At 47.8% G+C, this 20,769-nt stretch overlaps 1 protein-coding gene across 3 annotated transcripts in view; it reads left to right on the top strand.

The window, feature by feature from the left end:
* PARN (poly(A)-specific ribonuclease) overlaps positions 1-20,769 on the top strand; it is a 272,151-nt gene that overhangs the window by 214,508 nt on the left and 36,874 nt on the right. For 2 of the 3 annotated variants that reach the window (XR_008373466.1, XR_008373465.1), the window contains exon 25: positions 5,420-5,596. Coding sequence is in view for 1 of the 3 variants with exons in the window: in XM_053557661.1 (XP_053413636.1) it covers positions 4,114-4,166 (53 nt within the window). In the remaining 2 variants the exon portion in view is untranslated. Of the gene's footprint in view, positions 1-4,113; positions 5,105-5,419; positions 5,597-20,769 lie in introns of those variants that run through there. The other variant, XM_053557661.1, reaches the window with a different exon arrangement.

Below are 20,769 nucleotides of genomic sequence, written 5' to 3'. Positions count from 1 at the left end.
ACTCTTGGTAAAATAATCTTAATTATTGAAAAAAAGTTTTTTTTTTTCTGAGAGACAGATTCTCACTATGTCACCCTCAGTAGAGTGCTGTGGCATTACAGCTCACAGCAACCTCAAACTCTTGGGCTAACGCGATTCTCTTGTCTCAGCTTCCCGAGTAGCTGGGACTACAGGCGCCCGACACAATGCCTGGCTATTTTTTGTCACAGTTGTCATTGTTGTTTAGCAGACCCGGTTGGTGTATGTGGCCAGCACCCTACACACTGAGCTATGGGCGCTGAGCCAGTTATTGAAAATTTTATTGTTGGATTTTTTTAAACACCATTCTTAGTATCTTTTGTTGGATCAGCCTTAGTAAGATAAAATTTGCATCCAATAGAAGTCATCACTTTTAGGTGTATGGTTTGATAGGTTTTGACAGATGTATACAGTCATGTAAGCACTATTGTTTACAAACCAGTTCTGTCATTCCAGAAAATCCCCTCATGCCCTTTTGTAGCTCCTCCCTTCTCCAGCCCCAGATCCTGGCAACCACTTATTCTCTATCCTTGTTATTTTTCCTTTTCCGTAATGTCATATAAATGGAGCACAGGTACCCTTTTGAGTCTTTCACTAACTTCTGTCATGCAGCACGATATGTTTGAGAGCGTGTTGTGCCTGTGTCATGAGTTCACTCCTGGGTACTGCTCAGGGGCTCACAGTCTATGGACGTATCACTGCTTATCCCTTCCCCAGCTGAAGGATGTTTAAGTGGTTGCCACCTTTTGACAACTAAGAAGTAGCATAAACATTTGTGTACAGATTTTTATATGAGTAAGTTTTTGTTTCTTTTGGGTAAATAATTGGTAGCAGCAGAATTGCTAGATCACATGTTAACTGTTTAACTTCATAAGAAGCTGGACACACCGTTTTCCAAGGTGGCTGTACCATTTTGCATTCTCCCAACAGGGTGTGAGGGCTCCAGTCAGTCTGCACCTGCACCAGTGCTTGGTGCTGCACCTCCAGTCCACTCCCTTTTCTGCTGTTTCTATAAGCCATTCTAATGCAAGTGTAATGATGTCTTATTGTGGCTTTGGTTTCTATTTCTCTAGTGACAAATAATGTGGAATATCTTTTCATGTAATTATTTGCTATCCATAGCCCTTCTTTGGTGAAATGTCTATTCATATCTTTTGCCCATTTTTTCACTAGATTGTTCATTTTTTTTCGTATTGAGTTTCGAGAGTTCTTTTTCTGGATACAAATCCTTTTCAGTGTTTTGCAAATATTTCTTCCACACTGTGATTTTTCTTTTTGTTCTTCTAACAGTGTCTTTTGAAGAGTAGGAGTTGTAGATTTTAATGAGGGCAGTTTGGTTTTCTTCCTACTTGGATTCTGCCTTTGGTGTTATACCTAAGAAATCTTTTGTTATTCATTTGCAAGGGTTTGCTCCTGTATTTTCTTCCAGACATTTTACAGTTTTAAGTGTTGCATTTAAGTGTACGCTCTATTTGTACCCCCTTAATATTTTGAAAGAAGAGGCTCGGCACCCATAGCACAGCAGCTAGGGCACCAGCCACATACACCAGGGCTGGCGAGTTCGAACCCAGCCCAGGCCTGCCAAATAACAATGACAGCTATAACAACAACAATGACAACAAATAACTGGACATTGTGGCAGGCGCCTGTAGTCCCAGCTACTTAGGAGGCTGAGGCAAGAGAATCCCTTAAGCACAAGAGTTTGAGGTTGCTGTGAGCTGTGACGCCACGACACTCTATCCAGAACAACACCTTGAGACTGTCTCAAAAAAATAAAAGAAAAGAGAAAATGTGTGTTCACACAAAACTCCATACACAGTGTTTATAAGTGCCAAAACCTTTGCCAGGCGTTGTAGCGGACGCCTGTAGTCCCAGCTACTTGGGAGACTAAGGTAAGAGAATCATGTAAGCCCAAGAGTTTGAGGTTGTCAAACGCCACCGCACTCTACCCAGGGCGACATAGCGAGACTCCGACTCAAAAGAAAAGAAAAAGAAAGAAATTTTTTGTTAAAATAAGAAAGAAGGCTGACTGCAAAAAAAAAAAAAATAATAATAATGATGTATACAATCTATCCAAGTTAATGGATTATAGTTGTATATGATACAAGATATGGATTAAGATCTACCACAGCAAGAGACAGATGTTTTTAATTATTTATTTAAAAAGAAAAATTGTTCCTAAGTAATTCTTCATGCTCTAGTAAAACAGAGCTGTGAAATGAGTTCTCTGGGAAGGTGACCATAGCTCATCCTCTAACAAAGGCTGGTCCTTTGCTAGACTCCCTCTCTGGAAAGCATCAGAGTGAACCCTGGCTGTGGCCTTCAGTTCCCCTGGTCCAGGCCTCCTATGAACAGCCCCTAGCTCTTGTCCCTCTGTACACATCATTCTTCTCAGTGGCTGCAGTGTGAACTAGCATCTAGCATCAGCTGTTGTCCTCCTGGGGAATAACCATGTTCAGTGTTGGGTCACATGATTGACAAGGGGACAGGACTAATGTTCATGAAAATCCTGCCTAGGAATTTTGCTGTATCACAGACCTCCCATGAGGCACAAAGTGGTATTTGGTCCATTTTATAGATGAGGCAGTGAGAAATGTTCAGAGTCATCCTGCTAATGAGACACCAAAACCCAAGTCTTCTCACTGCAGAGCGTTTGCTTAGGCCAGTAGTTCTCCCCTGCTCTTCACAGAGCCAGTCCTGCACATGCTGGGGCTCATTGCCACTCTCACATACCCCCCAGCTAATGGCAGGTGCTTGACAACTATCACAATCCAGTTGCTTCTAGCAATTTGTCTTTTTTCTTTTTAGCTAGATTTAATTCAGATCTCCACATTTGGCATTGTAGCCTTTACCTTTAGAATGGTTGACAGACTGCTGAAATACTTCTTTGATATGTGAATTACAAAATGCCCTTATTGATACTTATTTTCCTACATTTCCTATTGTAGGAATGTGTGACTGAGCAGGCTAAACTAGTTACAGCTTATCATGGGCCAGTTGCAGTATCCATTGGTTCCTGGGAGAGGCGTAGTTTATTAAAAATCATCTTTGTTTCCTAACTTGACCATGTGAATCCTTTTCACAAGGATCATCTCCTGTCCATCAGAGTCCCAGGGCTTGAAAATTCAATACAACTTTGAGACCCGGAGCAAAAAAAATTCCAGTTGTCCCTGTCTTGGTCTTCTGATCCTAACTCTGGATCTTCTTGTAGTAAATGATCAGATGTGAGAACTGCTATGTTGGCTGAGATTCCCTCCACGTAATTTTGTATGTTTAGACCCAGGTATCTCTGGGCATCCCTGTAACAATGGCCACTCTCAGCCGAGTGATTTCCTAGTTTGTAGAACACTGTGCCCCCGAGTTGTCTAAGTTTCTTCCATTCAAGGCATCATGAAAGACTTCTCTCTCTTTGAAATCTCGGAAGAAATCTAGAAAGCAGTGGTCCAGGGCCCAATGGTTGGCTGCAACCACTGCTGCTATTATAGAAAGTGGCATGGCTGAAAAGGAATGGCTTCTAACCGTGGGGTGGAATGATTTGTATCTGTAGTGATTCTTTTCAGTCCAAGAAGAGGACCTCAGGTAACTTGGCTGAAGTCAGAAAAAGCTACAAGGCTCTTTTGCCCCTTCTGGGATCCCCAAATCTCCACTGGTCAGCTTCCCTCTGCCCCTGAAACTGCCCACCTGAGCCTTCAGCACTGGGAATTCGCATCCCATCTACACTACCAGCTGGCTGTGTGTGACTGCTCATGTTACCTTGCCTCTTCAAATATGTTCTTGCATCAGTAAAATGGAGAATTATTGTGAACATCCACATTTTAACTCTTGTAAAATAAATAGAGGCACCCAAGGCTAGGGGCAGGCGCCACTTCACTAATTCCTCAGTGATGTTTCTGTGCCTTCACCTGCTGGGCTCTGCCCTCCCTAGAAGACCTGTCAGTGGACTTGCCAGTTGTGATGTGGAGCTCACCGCCACTCCAACCCGTCTGAAGCTGTCTGTGCAGCCAGCACAGGATACTGGGTCTCTACTGGCCATGCCGTGTTCCCCTCATGGTATGGGCCTCCTATGGGTCATGCCGTTTTGTTCTTTCCCAACAGGAAACATCTCAGACAGCCCTGCCATGCTCTTTGAAGTTCCTGATACATGGTAACCAAGTCCTGAGTGGAACAGACAGCTGGTGCTGTCACTGAGAAAGGGCCAGACAGCATGTGTGGAAGCCATACTGTATTTAATTTAATAAAACGTGGTATGGGAGGGGTTGGAAACCAAGAATGTCTTATGAAAAAAAAAGTTTTTATTTTTGTGGCTGTGTTTCTTTTTTCCCCTTTTAATCTAAGCTGCCTGTGGATGCTCATTGTGGTGCAGGCTGTCATGAATGTGTACGTTATTAACCAGGTCATTATTTGTTGCTTGCGTGGAAACTTTTCCTGTCATGAATGTGCTTAAGAATCCACTTGGGCAGGGAATATGCAAAAAGAGCTGACATTCTGGGTGCTGTGATCATGAATTTGGGATTGAGCTGTTTTCCTGCTGGTCCGTTTCTCGTGCTCAGATGTTGGGGCAGTTGCAGTCTCCCAGTGAACAAACCTACTGTCTCCCACTTCCCGCCACAGTTGCCTGAAAATGTGAAGTTTTCAGACTTGCGTTTCCAGTAGGAAGATGTCTATAGTGTCCTCCCACCATAGAGCTGACCGTGCACCTTTGCCTTGGGGCATATTTATTGAGAGTTATTTTTCCTGAGATGTGAGTTTCTCATCACAGGAGTGTACAAGTGGAAAAAGTCAGCTTCTGTTCTTCCCAGTGTCTTAGCCTGCCCTTGTCTTCTGTGTGGGTGGCAGTCTGGGGGTAAGATGGCATGTGTATGTCCGTGTGTGTGTGTATGTGTGTGTGGAATCATGGTAACTCTACAACATGTACCAGCCCTTTCTCTGTCAAAACAGATCACAGCAACAGCAAGAGTTCACGATCTACTTCAGTAGATCTGCTTCAGACAAATCATTGTTAGATATTTAACATTTTTGTATTGTGGAAATAAAAATGAAAAAAATGTATTTCCAAAAGATGAAAATTAAAGGAATTTTCATAGGACTCTGGTTCATTCTCTTTTGTATAAGTGAATGAGGTATTTGCTCTCCACATACGTAGATTTCCCACCCCTAAAAAGACCTGGGAAGTCCCAAAGCCTGGTGTTCAAAGACTTTTCTTTTTTTCTTTTTCTTTTAAACTCTTAGGCCTCTACCTGCCTTAATAGATCATATACTCAGGGCTGAAGCGGAGCTGGTGGTACATGGCCTCTTAGGGTAGGAGGGATTGAAGATCTTACAAGTCACATTGGAATTCTGTGGTATTTTGTGGCATGTGAGACAATTTCCTCAATCAAGTCTCTTAACCCTTCCCCAACAGTTCTGTCGCCACAAAGTGACAACCTCATGCTTGGCAGGAAGGAGAAACCCACCACCACCACCACCACCAGCTGTCGGTGCTCTCAGTGTAGCAGAAAGTGAAGACAGCTGAGGACAAGCTGGCAAACTGGAGGTGTTTACAAGGGCTGCTCAGCTGCTAAGCCCGCAGCGCTTACAGGTAGAAACACGTGGAGCCTGACCCTTCTTTTTTAAAAGAAAGGGAAACTGAAGGCTGTGGCTTGGCATACTAGGAAAAAAATGTATGTAGCCTAAGGAGCATGCCTGGTGTGGAAATAGCCTGGGAATAGAGAAGATGGAAGCCCCTTGCCCTAAGACAATGAAAGTCTTGGCTGTACCCTGAGGCTCTCTCCAGTGTGTGCACAAAATGCTTCCTGCTCTGAATGCTTTACAAACACACAGGTACAGAGAGGCACTGAGGAGGAGGGCTTTCTGGAGAGGCCATGTGCCCTCCTGTAATTCCCACTCTGCAGTTCTTAGATGAGTTCTTACCCTCTCTAAGCCTCGGTTTCCTGAACTGTAAAATGAGGATAATAAATCTACCTCACTGGGTAGTTGTGAAGATTAAATGAAGTCACATACAATGCACAGTGTGTGCACGCACACAATCAATTGTAATTATATTTAGATTGTGCTTTTGATCTGAAATCCTTATTGTATCTGCTTCTGTCGTGTAGAGCAGACATAGTCACCGGAATTTGGCTTTGACTTAGGTGCCAGTGGAGCCCTCATACATGGATCCTTGTCTAACCAGCTGTGTCAAGTGACTTAAAACAGGCGAGCTGTATTGCCCCCCACCCAAAACAGACTGAACTATTTTTTTAATACTCTCTGATTTCCCAGTCGGGAGAGGGTACCCCAGCTGGACCTCAGGAGTAACCAAGTGTCATAGCATTTTCCTCTCTATGTCAAGAGAAGTGCTGCAAAGTACTCCCAAATGGGGATGCTGCACACACAGGCTTTCTTACATCTCCCTGGGGGATAAATCCTAAGGTGGTGCTTCTGGCTCATAATAATACAGAGGCCCAAGGCTGAACTATGATAGTGAAGCTGTGGGTTAGGGGCTATAGCCAAACCCAGAGTCAGACAGGGGAATGGGGACTTCTGTGTGTCCCTGTAAGTTATTTTGTAGTCCTTTGATTTTTGATGCTAAGATGGAGATTAAGCACCATGCTTGTGTCAATTTCTCTATCTTTGAATTTGTCCAGTTTTCCAACATTATTAAGAAAATTTTCAAACATACAGAGAAGTTGAAAGAATTATTGAGTGAACAGTCATTGACTCACCACCTAGGATATAGGGTTACCATTGTGCTGCATAGTCTCCCGCCATTTAAAGTCTGTGACAACAGGCCACATCTACAGTGATGGGTCCATGAGATTACAATGGAGCTGAGAAACTCCCATTACCTCCAATGTGTTTGTGTTTTAAGCTGTGTTGTTACAAAGGAATCAAAATGTTAAAAATTAAGTATATAAAGTAAAAATTAAGTAAGCTAAGATCATTTTATTGAAAGAAAAAATTTAAAGTGTAGCTTTAGTATACAATGTCTTTATAAAAAAAGGTCTATTGGAGGGTATGTCGTAGGCCTTCCCACTCACCCACTGCACACTGACTCACCGGGACATCTTTGAAGTTTCATTCATGGTAAATGCCTTGTAAAGTGTACCATTCTTTTATTTTTTTACACTGCTTTTGTACAGTTCTCTTGCCCACATTTTATCAGGTTGTCTTTTATTAAGTTATAGAAGTTCATTACGTCTTATGGACATCAGTCATTTTCTAGTTGTTTTGCAAATATTTAGTCCAAATCTATGGCTTGCTTGTTTATTTTCTTAATATCTTTTACTTGGCAGAAGTTTTTAATTTTGATGAAGTCTACTTACCAACTTTTTCTGTCCTGCCTAAAAAAAAAAACCCAACTTATATTCTTCCACATTTTCTTCTGGAAGTTTTGTACTATTAACATTTATGTTTAAGCCTGTGATCTATCTACCTCTATTGAGGTTCCCACATTCCATATGGATGCCTGGTTACCCCAGCAAACCTGTGGAGAAGACCTTTCCTGTCAGATGGCATTAGCAGAGCTTTAGTCAAAAATCTGTTTACCTAATGATAAGTGTGGGTCTTGAGTGGGAGGGAGAGTCTTTTTAATTTTTAATTGACAGTAATAATTATGCCATTTTGAGGTACATATTGACTTTCTAATACATACAATGTGTACTGATCAGATCAGGGTAACTAGTATATCCAGCATGGCACATAGCATGGCACAGTCTTTGTTTTTGGAACATGCATTGTCTTCCTTCCAGCTATTTGAAATTAGTGTTTCTAATTGTTGACTATTATTACTGATAGTCATCCTTCAGTTTTATAAAACACTAGAATTTAGTCCTCCTCAGTTCTGAGTTGAATCCCCTAACAAGTCTCTCCTGACCCCTCCCTCCCCCTGCCCTTCCCATCCTCTGTGGCTCCTCTGTCCTACTTTCTCCTTCTATGAGGTCAACTTTTCTTTAGCTTCCACATAAGAGTGAGAACACATGGTGTTTAACTCTCCAGTTCCAACATGTTGCCACAAATAACAAGATTTCATTTTTTTATCCCTGAATAGTATTCCATAGTGTATATAGATCACATTTTCTTTAACTCTTTACCTATTGTTGGACACCTACTTTGATTCCAAATCTTGGCTATTGTGAATAGTACTGCAGTAAATATGAGTGTGCAGATGGCCCTCAGATAGATGATTTCCTTTACTTTGGATAATTCCCAGTTGTAGGGTTGTGGATCATGTGGTAGTGCTATTTGCTATTTGCAGTTTTCTGAGGAACCTCCACCGTCTTCTCCTTAGTCACTGTACTTGTACACATTCCCGAGTGTTCTGTTCTTGCAGAAAAGCCGCACAGTCTTGTCACCCCTGTGTGTGCAGCAGTCCTCATTTGGGAGTACTTTGCAGCACTTCTCTTAACATGCAGAGGAAAATGCTATGACACTTGGTTACTCCTGAGGCCCAGCCAGGCTACCCTCTCCCAACCTGGCAAACCAGACAGTATTAAAAAATAGTTCAGTCTTTTTGGATACTTTTTTTTTTTTTTTTTTTTTTTTTTTTTAGAGTCTCACTTTATGGCCCTCAGGTAGAGTGCCATGGCCTCACACAGCTCACAGCAACCTCCAACTCCTGGGCTTAAGCGATTCTCTTGCCTCAGCCTCCCGAGTAGCTGGGACTACAGGCGCCCACCACAACGCCCGGCTATTTTTTTGTTGCAGTTTGGCCGGGGCCAGGTTTGAACCCGCCACCCTCGGTATATGGGGCCGGCGCCTTACTGACTGAGCCATAGGCGCCACCCTGGATACTTTTTTTTTAATCTCATGACTTAAGTTTCATTACTTCGACTGAAAATCCCCCCCCCCAAAAAAAATGATTCATGGAATGATTCATGATGCATGTAAATCTATGCATCTGATTGTGCTGAGGAGGAGAAATAGACTATGTCAAGGCCACTGGTCCCTGCTAACAAGACAGCTCTGTTTGTCTTCAGCTGCTTGCTTGTTTCTTTCTCATCCTCTTGCCTCTTCTAGTCATGCTGTGAACTTGACCTTGAGAAAGCTCTTGATGCAGATGGGGCCTGGTGAAAATGCTGTATGTTCACCAGCAGGGAGAGTCTTTTCAAATGGAAATGTTCTAGGCAAAATAATTCTTGTCAAAAAAGGACAACCAGAAAGAGGTTTTTTTTGTTTTTTGGTTTTTTTCTGGAGGGAGGACAGTGGGGAATGTAAATCTGTATTTCATAAGAAAAGAGTCAATCTTTATACTGATAATTTGAAAAGTGAGAACAGAAAGCCTGAAGCCAGGGCACCTTGCCTGGGTGTGCAAGTGTGGACTTGTATAGAGCCCAGTGTGGAGAGAAGCCTGGGGCACCCACGCCAGGCCCAGGCAACCTTTCCATGGACGCAGTTTGCCATGTTTCCAGTACAGGCCTGAGAATAAGTTACCAGCTTTTCGATGCTTGCCTCTCCTTAGCAGAAGGAAGGTGAGAGAGGGCAGGACTCTTTAACCCAGCTGTCCCTGCAGTTGCTCTGAGTCTGGGCGGTAGAATCTTCCTTACTGGCAGGTCTTCCGTGAGCAACAGCCAGATTGCCAAAAACACTTCAACTGAGTGTGGTTCCCTACCTCTTTCTATTAGTAATGAGGAAAATCAAGTCTCTTTACACATCTCCCTTCTGTACACCATGGTCTACTTTGCACAGCCTCTTATTTCTAATAACCCAGAATCTGAGAATTTAAGAGTCATTCTTTTTACTCAGGAAGGACTAACTTCACCCAGCAGGTTGTCCTCCATTTGTTGAATGGGGTAAAAATTACACAGCATCTTGGAATCCTATGCCTACAATTACCTTGGTAAAATGATGGTGACTTAGGTTTGGGAAACTAAGTCCAAACGAGGAAAAATGGAGGGTCTGTTGGGTTTTCCTGCTGTTTTTAGGAGCCCTCATAATTCTCCATTGTCTGGTACGTTTAGATTATCCAGTCCTCAGCATCCTGACTGGGTGGTGTGGTGGCAGCACCCACCTCACATAGCCTCAGAGCCCTCATTGTCTTCCTCATTTGCTCATTCCCACTCAGACGCTCTGGCCACTGGCATCCTGAAAGAGTTTCCATTAATAACAGGGTTTGAGGAAACCACACATTAGAGGCAGTGAGCAACTTTCAACAGCATCTGGGCCTTGTGATTGCAGAGCTGAGCTCAGGACCTGCTCAGCACCCACCAGCCTTGCGCCTGAGACTGCTGCTTCAGTCTCTTCACCTGTCATAGAATAGACGATCACCACCCTCCTTACAGGGGAAGAATAGACTGCACCCAGAGGCAGCAAGTAGTGATCCTTCAACTGTTCCCCTTACATCAGGAAGGGCCAAGAGTCTTCTTGAAAACATACAACCCCTGCTCCCAAGAACTCTCCAGTTTAAACCAAATTCTCACCCTGGTATGTATCCTTGACTATGTGCAAGCAAATTTTCTTCCCTACCTCATGTGTGTGTTTTTCTGTGATAATAATAGGAAATGTCAGCCAGAAGCAGTGGTTCATGCCTATAATCCCAGCACTCTGGGAGGCCAAAGGCAGGAGGATCCCTTGAGCTCAAGAGTTCGAGACCAGCCTGAGCAAAAACAAGACCGCCATCTCTACTAAAAATAGAAACATTAGCCAGGCATGGTGGTAGGCACCTGTAGTTCCAGCTACTCAGGCAACTGAGTCAGGAGGATCGCTTGAGCCCAGAAGTCTGAGGTTGTTGTGAGCTAGGCTAATGCCATGGCCCTCTAGCCCAGGTGACAGAGCAAGACGGTCTCAAAAAAAAAAAATAGTAAAATGAGATGTGTGTTGGAGCTCGCTCCATCCTGAGCACTTCACACTTTTCTGGATTATAGGAGGCACTATTACTTGAAGGTAAACAGGTTCGGGCAAGTTCACTGGCCTGCAATAGACATCACAGCCAGTGGCAGAGCTGGAATTCAAACCCTGGGATGTGACCACAATGCACCTACGTGCCTAAAAGTAATTTAGTACTGTCATCCATAGGAAGGATGTCACCAGGATGGAAGATACAGAGAGAGAACAGGTAGACAGGAGAGACAACATGTAGACAGGTGGTGCCCATAGCTTAGTGGGTAGGGCTCCAGCCACATACACCTGGCCCTTGCCAACTTAAACAACAATGACAACTGCAACAACAACAATAACAATGAAAAAAAAATGGCTGGGTGTTGTGGCGGGCGCCTGTAGTCCCAGCTACTTGGGAGGCTGAGGCAAGAGAATCGCTCAAGCCCAAGAGTTGGAGGTTGGTGTGAGCTGTGACTCCATAGCACTCTACCCACAGGGACAGCTTGGATAGAGCTCAAAAAAAGAAAACAGGTTGACATGCTGAGTCATGTGGGCAACCAGAGTCCATTGGCAAACCTATCTAATGTGTGTGTGTCCTATATCTTTGTGCTGGTGTGGGCCAGAATCCCCACTCTTCTCACTCCTCCTCTGTAGTGCTAGAAATAGATTTGCAGACATACTTGCAGCCTCCTCGATGTCACAGGCAACTGTAAAGCTGTGTGTGCATCTTAGTCTGTTTCTTCCTGGAAAGGTGTTTCAGCATTACAAAGCAGAAGCATTCTAAAGGTTCTTGGTAAGTATTGCCAAATTGCTTTCCAACACGTGCACCTGCCAGAAGTCTACAAATCCTGAGTCGCAGCGTACACATGCCCACCTGGTAAGCCAGCTGATCTCTTCAATCAAAGAGGGGGCCCACCCTGAGATCTCCACTCCTAGAAGGAAGAGAGCAGACACTGGGTCTCCATCCCCGTCTGTGAAGCTCCTGTTCTCAGAGTGTGGCTGCAGACCAGGGGCATCACCAGAGAACTTGTTAGAGATGCAAATTCCGGCTCAGCACTGATAGCTCAAGTGGCTAAGGCACCAGCCACATACACCAGAGCTGGCAGGTTCGAATCCAGCCCAGGCCTGCCAAACAACCATGACAACTACAACGAAAAAATAGCCAGGCGTTGTGGCAGGCACCTGTAGTCTCAGCTACTTGGGAGGCTGAGGCAAGAGAATCGGCTAAGCCCGGGAGTTGGAGGTTGCTGTGAGCTGTGATGCCACGGTACTCTACCCAGGGTGATAGCTTGAGGCTCTGTCTCAAAAAAAGCAGAAATGCAAATTCTTGGGCCCTGCTCCAATCCTACTGAGTAACAAAGTCCAGGGCCAGAGCAGGCAGTCTGGAAACAAGCCCTCCAGGTGAATCTGTTGTCGGCACAAGTTTGGGAGCCACTGATACAGGGAAAGCTAAGTCAGCTGAAAGGGGAAATGTCCCACACTTGCTTATAACCAAGTCTGTGACAGCTGGGAGTAAATCCAAGGGAAATGTCCCTTCTGTGGTTCATTCACATTAAGAAAGAACAGACCCCTTGACGGGGTCTGTAGTCGGGATAAGTTGGCCCAATTGGGACATATCCCTCTTTCCCCTTTGCTCCCTTGAGAGGGGATATGAAAGCTTGCAGCAGTTTAGAAATGTCCTAAGGTCACAGGGCTAGTAAGTGGGAAAACTGAAATTTGAACCCAGTCTGCCGGAGACTGAATTCTCAACAGCCACACTGCCTGAGAAAAGGAGTTAAGACACTTATATAATGTAGGAGCCTTTCAAATTACTGGGCTTGTTCTGGAATATTCCAATGCTCTGTCTGGGGTGTTGTGATGAGTAGCTTTCCCCACATATCCTAATCTTGGACCCTAACAAACCAAAGCCAGTCTTAGGCACGTGTAGCTTTTAGCTGGTTGACAAAGTAAGAGTAAGCTAGTGAAGTGATCTTTTTTTTATTTTTCCCCACTTATTTTAATTTGACTCTTAGGAATTATGTCTACAGCGTTGAGCCTCCCAGCATCCCCTTGTAAGTGCCTCAGTGGTATGTCACCTTGCCCGTGAGGTGTGATCAATCCCCAATCATGTCTTGAATGACAGATGGGGGCAGAGGCACATGGAAGGCTGGGTGGGGAGTGTGAAGGACAGGTACACAGATGGATGCAATGGCAGTTTGTTGGCTTACCACCTCTCTGGGGCATGAGCCTACCAAGGAGGATTCAGACTCCCACTCTGGCTACCCTGGGGCTTCTAGCTCAGCTTCCAAGGGCATTCCGAGGGTTGTGCCTGAGGCCAGAATCTGAGAGCAAGGTGAGGCTTGCTGCTCCCTGGAGGAATCCCCCAGGAAGCCTCAAAAGGTGCCTGCAACAACCACACGACAGAAGAGGCTCCAAGTGTTTCCTTTTGAGGATGGGAAAAGGAAGCCAAGAGAAATGTGAAGAGGTGTCTGAAAGCCCAGAGGAAACCAGGAGGCCTTTACATAAGATCTATTTGCAGTAAGAAACCTTGGCATGGGGCTGCAGGCTCTGCTTCAAAAATAAACCAATGTGCAGAGAAATAGCTTAATTCTGAAAGCAAATGTCCCACCAAAGGGAAGAGAGCTTGAGCTGGGACTTAAAAGGGACTGCCCCTCTCTCCTGCTTCCCCATACCCCAGAAGAGGGAGAGAAACATTTCCGAAACATAAACATTTTTACAAGGACTCTTGATGGAATCAAAATAAGATGTTCCTACAACCCCTCCCTTGGTGGGTCAGGTTCAATGCCAGCTCCCCTTCACTAGGCTGTCTGTCATTTGGATCAACATGAGAGAGATGATCAAGAAAACGCACAGCGTGCAGCAGAAAACAGTACATGGGAGAGCGGACCAAGAGAACAACACAGCATGCAAAAGGAGCAGTGTGCATACACAGAAAACAGTGCATGGGAGAGCCAAACAAGAGAACACCACAGCGTGCAGCAGGAGCAGTGTGCATACACAGAAAACAGTGCATGGGGGAGCCCAACAAGAGAACAGCACAGCGTAGAGCAGGAGCAGTGTGCCTACACAGAAAACAGTGCATGGGAGAGCCAACCAAGAGAACAGCACAGCATGCAGCACGAGCAGTGTGCATACACAGAAAACAGTGCATGGGAGACCCAACCAAGAGAACACCACAGCGTGCAGCAGGAGCAGTGTGTGTACAAGAAAACAGTGCATGGGAGAGCCCAACAAGAGAAGAGCAGCACAGTGTACAGCAGGAGCAGTGTGTGTACAAGAAAACAGTGCATGGGAGAGCCAAACAAGAGAACAGCACAGTGTACAGCAGGAACAGTGTGTGTACAAGAAAACAGTGCACGGGAGAGCCAACCAAGACAACGGCACAGCGTGCAGCAGGAGCAGTGTGCCTACACAGAAAACAGTGCATGGGAGAGCCAACCAAGAGAACAGCACAGCGTGAAGCAGGAGCAGTGTGCCTACACAGAAAACAGTGCATGGGAGAGCCAAACAAGAGAACAGCACAGCGTGCCGCAGGAGCAGTGTGCCTACACAGAAAACAGAGCATGGAGGAGACAACCAAGAGAACAGCACAGTGTACAGCAGGAGCAGTGTGCCTACACAGAAAACAGTGCATGGGAGAGCCGACCAAGAGAACAGCACAGCGTGCAGCAGGAGCATTGTGCATACACAGAAAACAGTGCATGGGAGAGCCAACAAAGAGAACAGCACAGCGTGCAGCAGGAGCAGTGTGCCTACACAGAAAACAGTGCATGGGAGAGCCTACCAAGAGAACAGCACAGCGTGCAGCGGGAACAGTGTGCCTACACAGAAGACAGTGCATGGGAGAGCCCAACAAGAGAACAGCACAGCGTGGCGCAGGAGCAGTGTGCCCACACAGAAAACAGAGCATGGGAGAGCCAAACAAGAGAACAGCACAGCGTGCAGCACGAGCAGTGTGCCTACACAGAAAACAGTGCATGGGAGAGCCAACCAAGAGAACAGCACAGCGTGCAGCAAGAGCAGTGTGCCTACACAGAAAACAGAGCATTGGAGAGCCAACCAAGAGAACAGCACAGTATACAGCAGGAGCAGTGTGCCTACACAGAAAACAGTGCATGGGAGAGCCGACCAAGAGAACAGCACAGCGTGCAGCAGGAGCAGTGTGCCTACAGAGAAAACAGTGCATGGGAGAGCCCAACAAGAGAAGAGCACAGCGTACAGCAGGAGCAGTGTGCCTACACAGAAAATAGTGCATGGGAGAGCCGACCAAGAGAACAGCACAGCGTGCAGCAGGAGCAGTGTGCCTACACAGAAGACAGTGCATGGGAGAGCCGACCAAGAGAACAGCACAGAGAGCAGCGGGAGCAGTGTGCCTACACCGAAAACAGTGCATGGGAGAGCCGTCCAAGAGAACAGCACAGCGTGCAGCGGTAGCAGTGTGCCTACACCGAAAACAGTGCATGGGAGAACCGACCAAGAGACCAGCACAGCGTGCAGCGGGAGCAGTGTGCCTACAGAGAAACCAGTGCGTGGGAGAGCCGAGCAAGAGAACAGCACAGCGTGCAGCAGGAGCAGTGTGCCTACACAAAAAACAGTGCATGGGAGAGCCGACCAAGAGTACAGCACAGCGTGCAGCAGGAGCAGTGTGCCTACACAGAAAACAGTGCATGGGAGAGCCTACCAAGAGAAGACCACAGCGTGCAGCAGGAGCAGTGTGCCTACACAGAAAACAGTGCATGGGAGGGCCCACCAGAGAACAGCACAGCGTGCAGCAGGTGCAGTGTGCTTACACTGAAAGCAGTGCATGGGAGAGCCGACCAAGAGACCAGCACAGCGTGCAGCGGGAGCAGTGTGCCTACACAGAAACCAGTGCGTGGGAGAGCCAACCAGAGAACAGCACAGCGTGCAGCAGGAGCAGTGTGCCTACACAGAAAGCAGTGCATGGGACAGCCGACCAAGAGAACAGCACAGCCTGCAGCAGGAGCAGTGTGCCTACACAGAAAATAGTGCGTGGGAGAGCCGACCCAAGAGAACAGCACAGCGTACAGCAGGAGCAGTGTGCCTACACAGAAAACAGTGCATGGCAGACCCAACCAAGAGAACACCACAGCGTGCAGCAGGAGCAGTGTGTGTACAAGAAAACAGTGCATGGGAGAGCCGAACAAGAGAACAGCACCACAGTGTACAGCAGGAGCAGTGTGTACAAGAAAACAGTGCATGGGAGAGCCAAACAAGAGAACAGCACAGTGTACAGCAGGAGCAGTGTGTGTACAAGAAAACAGTGCACGGGAGAGCCAACCAAGACAACGGCACAGCGTGCAGCAGGAGCAGTGTGCCTACACAGAAAACAGTGCATGGGAGAGCCCAAGAAGAGAAGAGCACAGTGTGGAGCAGGAGCAGTGTGCCTACACAGAAGACAGTGCATGGGAGAGCCGACCAGGAGAACAGCACAGAGTGCAGCGGGAACAGTGTGCCTACACCGAAAACAGTACATGGGAGAGCCGTCCAAGAGCACACCACAGCGTGCTGCGGGAGCAGTGTGCCTACACCGAAAACAGTGCATGGGAGAGCCGTCCAAGAGAACAGCACAGCATGCAGCGGGAGCAGTGTGCCTACACCGATAACAGTGCATGGGAGAGCCGACCAAGAGAACAGCACAGCGTGCAGCGGGAACAGTGTGCCTACACAGAAACCAGTGCATGGGAGAGCCGAGCAAGAGAACAGCACAGCCTGCAGCAGGAGCAGTGTGCTTGCACAGAAAACAGTGCATGGGAGAGCCTACCAAGAGAACTGCACAGCGTGCAGCAGGAGCAGTGTGCCTACACAGAAAACAGTGCATGGGAGAGCCCACCAGAGAACAGCACAGCGTGCAGCAGGTGCAGTGTGCCTACACTGAAAGCAGTGCATGGGAGAGCCGACCAAGAGAACAGCACAGTGTGCCGCAGGATCATTGTGCCTACACAGAAAACAGTGCATGGGAGAGCCGACCAAGAGAACAGCACAGCGTGCAGCAGGAGCAGTGTGCCTACACAGAAAACAGAGCATGGGAGAGCCAACCAAGAGAACAGCACAGTGTACAGGAGGAGCAGTGTGCCTACACAGAAAACAGTGCATGGGAGAGACAACCAAGAGAACAGCACAGCGTGCAGCAGGAGCAGTGTGCCTACACAGAAAACAGTGCATGGGAGAGCCTACCAAGAGAAGAGCACAGCGTGCAGCAGGAGCAGTGTGCCTACACAGATAACAGTGCATGGGAGAGCCCAGCAGAGAACAGCACAGCGTGCAGCAGGTGCAGTGTGCCTACACTGAAAGCAGTGCATGGGAGAGCCGACCAAGAGAACAGCACAGCGTGCAGCAGGAGCAGTGTGCCTACACAGAAAACAGAGCATGGGAGAGCCAACCAAGAGAACAGCACAGCGTGCAGCAGGATCATTGTGCCTACACAGAAAACAGTGCATGGGAGAGCCGACCAAGAGAACAGCACAGCGTGCAGCAGGAGCAGTGTGCCTACACAGAAAACAGTACATGGGAGAGCCGACCAAGAGAATAGCACAGCGTGCAGCAGGAGCAGTGTGCCTACACAGAAGACAGTGCATGGGAGAGCCGACCAAGAGAACAGCACAGAGAGCAGCGGGAGCAGTGTGCCTACACCGAAAACAGTGCATGGGAGAGCCGTCCAAGAGAACAGCACAGCGTGCAGCAGGAGCAGTGTGCCTACACAGAAAACAGTGCATGGGAGGGCCCACCAGAGAACAGCACAGCGTGCAGCAGGTGCAGTGTGCTTACACTGAAAGCAGTGCATGGGAGAGCCGACCAAGAGACCAGCACAGCGTGCAGCGGGAGCAGTGTACCTACACAGAAACCAGTGCGTGGGAGAGCCAACCAGAGAACAGCACAGCGTGCAGCAGGAGCAGTGTGCCTACACAGAAAGCAGTGCATGGGAGAGCCGACCAAGAGAACAGCACAGCCTGCAGCAGGAGCAGTGTGCCTACACAGAAAATAGTGCATGGGAGAGCCGACCAAGAGAACAGCACAGCGTACACCAGGAGCAGTGTGCCTACACAGAAATCAGTGCATGGGAGACCCAACCAAGAGAACACCACAGCGTGCAGCAGGACCAGTGTGTGTACAAGAAAACAGTGCATGGGAGAGCCCAACAAGAGAACAGCAGCACAGTGTACAGCAGGAGCACTGTGTACAAGAAAACAGTGCATGGGAGAGCAAAACAAGAGAACAGCACAGTGTACAGCAGGAGCAGTGTGTGTACAAGAAAACAGTGCACGGGAGAGCCAACCAAGACAACGGCACAGCGTGCAGCAGGAGCAGTGTGCCTACACAGAAAACAGTGCATGGGAGTGCCCAAGAAGAGAAGAGCACAGTGTGGAGCAGGAGCAGTGTGCCTACACAGAAGACAGTGCATGGGAGAGCCGACCAGAGAACAGCACAGCGTGCAGCAGGAGCACTGTGCCTACACAGAAAGCAGTGCATGGCAGAGACGACCAAGCGAACAGCACAGCGTGCAGCACGAGCAGTGTGCCTACACAGAAAACAGTGCATTGGAGAGCCAAACAAGAGAACAGCACAGCGTGCAGCAGGAGCAGTGTGCCTACACAGAAAACGGTGCATGGGAGAGCCGACCAAGAGAAGAGCACAGCGTGCAGCAGGAGCAGTGTGCCTACACAGAAAACAGTGCATGGGAGAGCCAAACGAGAACAGCACAGCGTGCCGCAGGAGCATTGTGCCTACACAGAAAACAGTGCATGGGAGAGCCGATCAAGAGAACAGCACAGCGTGCAGCGGGAGCAGTGTGCCTACACAGAAAACAGTGCATGGGAGAGCCGATCAAGAGAACAGCACAGCGTGCAGCCGGAGCAGTGTGCCTACACAGAAAACAGTGCATGGGAGAGCCAACCAAGAGAACAGCACAGCGTGCAGCAGGAGCAGAGTGCCTACACAGAAAACAGTGCATGGGAGAGCCGACCAAGGGAACAGCACAGCGTGCGCAGGAGCAGTGTGCCTACACAGAAAACAGTGCATGGGAGAGCCGACCAGAGAACAGCACAGCGTGCAGCAGGAGCAGTGTGCCTACACAGAAAACAGTGCATGGGAGAGCCAACCAGAGAACAGCACAGCGTGCAGCAGGAGCAGTGTGCCTACACAGAAACCAGTGCATGGGAGAGCCGACCAAGAGAACAGCACAGCGTGCAGCAGGAGCAGTGTGCCTACACAGAAAACAGTGACCTTGGCTGACCTGATCCTCAAAGGCTGGACCTCCGTACAGTGGTCTGTGGACCTCCTTTAAAACATCAGGTTGACGATATTGGGTTTGGGACACCACCGTGGAAGGAGGAATGGACTCCTGAGGCCATCCTAACTGGAACACAGCACAGTGACCTCCATGTTGAAGGCGCTCATTTGCTCCTCTCTGAGGCCACACTTCTCCCTTAGGAGCAGTGCCCTGGTCCCTTCGCAGCAGGGAAGGACAGCAGCACCAGCTGCAGATGTGGATCAGCTTCCTCACATCATCTGGGTGGTTGTCAAGTAACTGCAACAGCTACTCCAGACAGCTGACCATTGTGAGGTCACTGTGAACAGACACCATGAGCAGGGCCACCCAGGGAGTAGAGCTGCTTGAGAAGGAGCACTTTATTTTATGGCCCAAGTAGTCTGGGGAGGATCATAAGGAGCTTATCCCACTGTGTCCTCTGCTAGGACTGAGAGACTAAGCTAATCACATCTATTTGCCCCTTGCCTCTCTCTCCCTCTGGCAGGCCAAGAACCGTCAGTGTTCAGCTGTGATTTTGTACTCCACTGCCACTCAGCCTGCTGGGGTTGGAAGATGAAATGTCATCTGGAATTAAGAGCCCAACTTACCAGGAAGGAAACTCCCTCCTGTGGTAGAGAAAGGCTGGGTGTGTCCTTGAGGGAGGATAGCAGGGCTGTCCCAGAAGGTTTTTTAGCTGGTAGTTAAGATCCTCATCTAAACAGAAGTGGGCAGAAAAGTGAGGGGAGGTTGCCAGGAAGACAGAAGGTGGGGTGGGAGGTAGAGGAGGGAGGCACAGGAATCCCATTCCAGATGCTGCAGCAGCAGTGCATTGAGAGCGCCCTCTGCAACCCGGATTCTGTGGGGGTACTTGGTTTTGCAAACATGCACAGAAAAACCTTCATCCACATACGTGCATAATTGGTCTGAAGTGGAAATGGGCTGCTTTTTCTGGAAGCAACTCATTTCTCTAAGCTGAACTCCGATTATGTAATTCTGGGTGGGTCTGCCACTCCCAGCAACGCTCACCCACAGTAGCAGGTGGGCCAATCACAGAGAATACTCTCTTGCCAGCTTCAGCCACTGTGCTGGAAGAGCAGGTGGCAGGGGCTGGCCACCATCTTGCAGTCTTCCCTAAGAACCCATTTGCTGAAGGAGGAGAGGTGGATGACCTAGTGTGAGGGAGGCAATGGATGGACCTGTGTGTGCCCAAAGCTAGATCCACCATATCCTTTCCAGTTTCATAAATCAATACATCTTCAACCCCCTTTTGCTAGTTCTAGCTTGAGTTACATTTCTGACACTTGCCACCATGAAAGCCAAAACTGTGAAAGGAAGGACCCTAAAGGCTGTGAAAGGAGTTTGCTGGTGTGCAGTAGGTGGGGACACTAGTACAAACAGTAAAACAGGAATGTTGGTCTTGATTGAGAAAGTTTTCTCAGGTCCTTGAGAAGCTCACATTGACCTACAGCTAATGGATGAGTTTTACAAATCCCTTATCCATCCAAGTGGGCACGCTGACATGGTACAGCTGTAGGTCAGGAAGAAAGTGAGGCTTCAAACAGGAAAAGGCTGCACAGAGTTGAGCTGACAGGCAACCAACCTGGCATCACTTCCCCAGTGGAAGGATGGTGTGGATGGTAGATCACTGGGGCTGAGCTGGAACCCGCTGGTTAGGGGTGGCCCCTCTCAGC

This window comes from Nycticebus coucang, chromosome 12, assembly GCF_027406575.1.
Source record: "Nycticebus coucang isolate mNycCou1 chromosome 12, mNycCou1.pri, whole genome shotgun sequence".
Taxonomy (NCBI): domain Eukaryota; kingdom Metazoa; phylum Chordata; class Mammalia; order Primates; family Lorisidae; genus Nycticebus; species Nycticebus coucang.
Note: the sequence above shows the minus strand (reverse complement) of the source record. Positions and strands in the feature narration are given on the sequence as shown.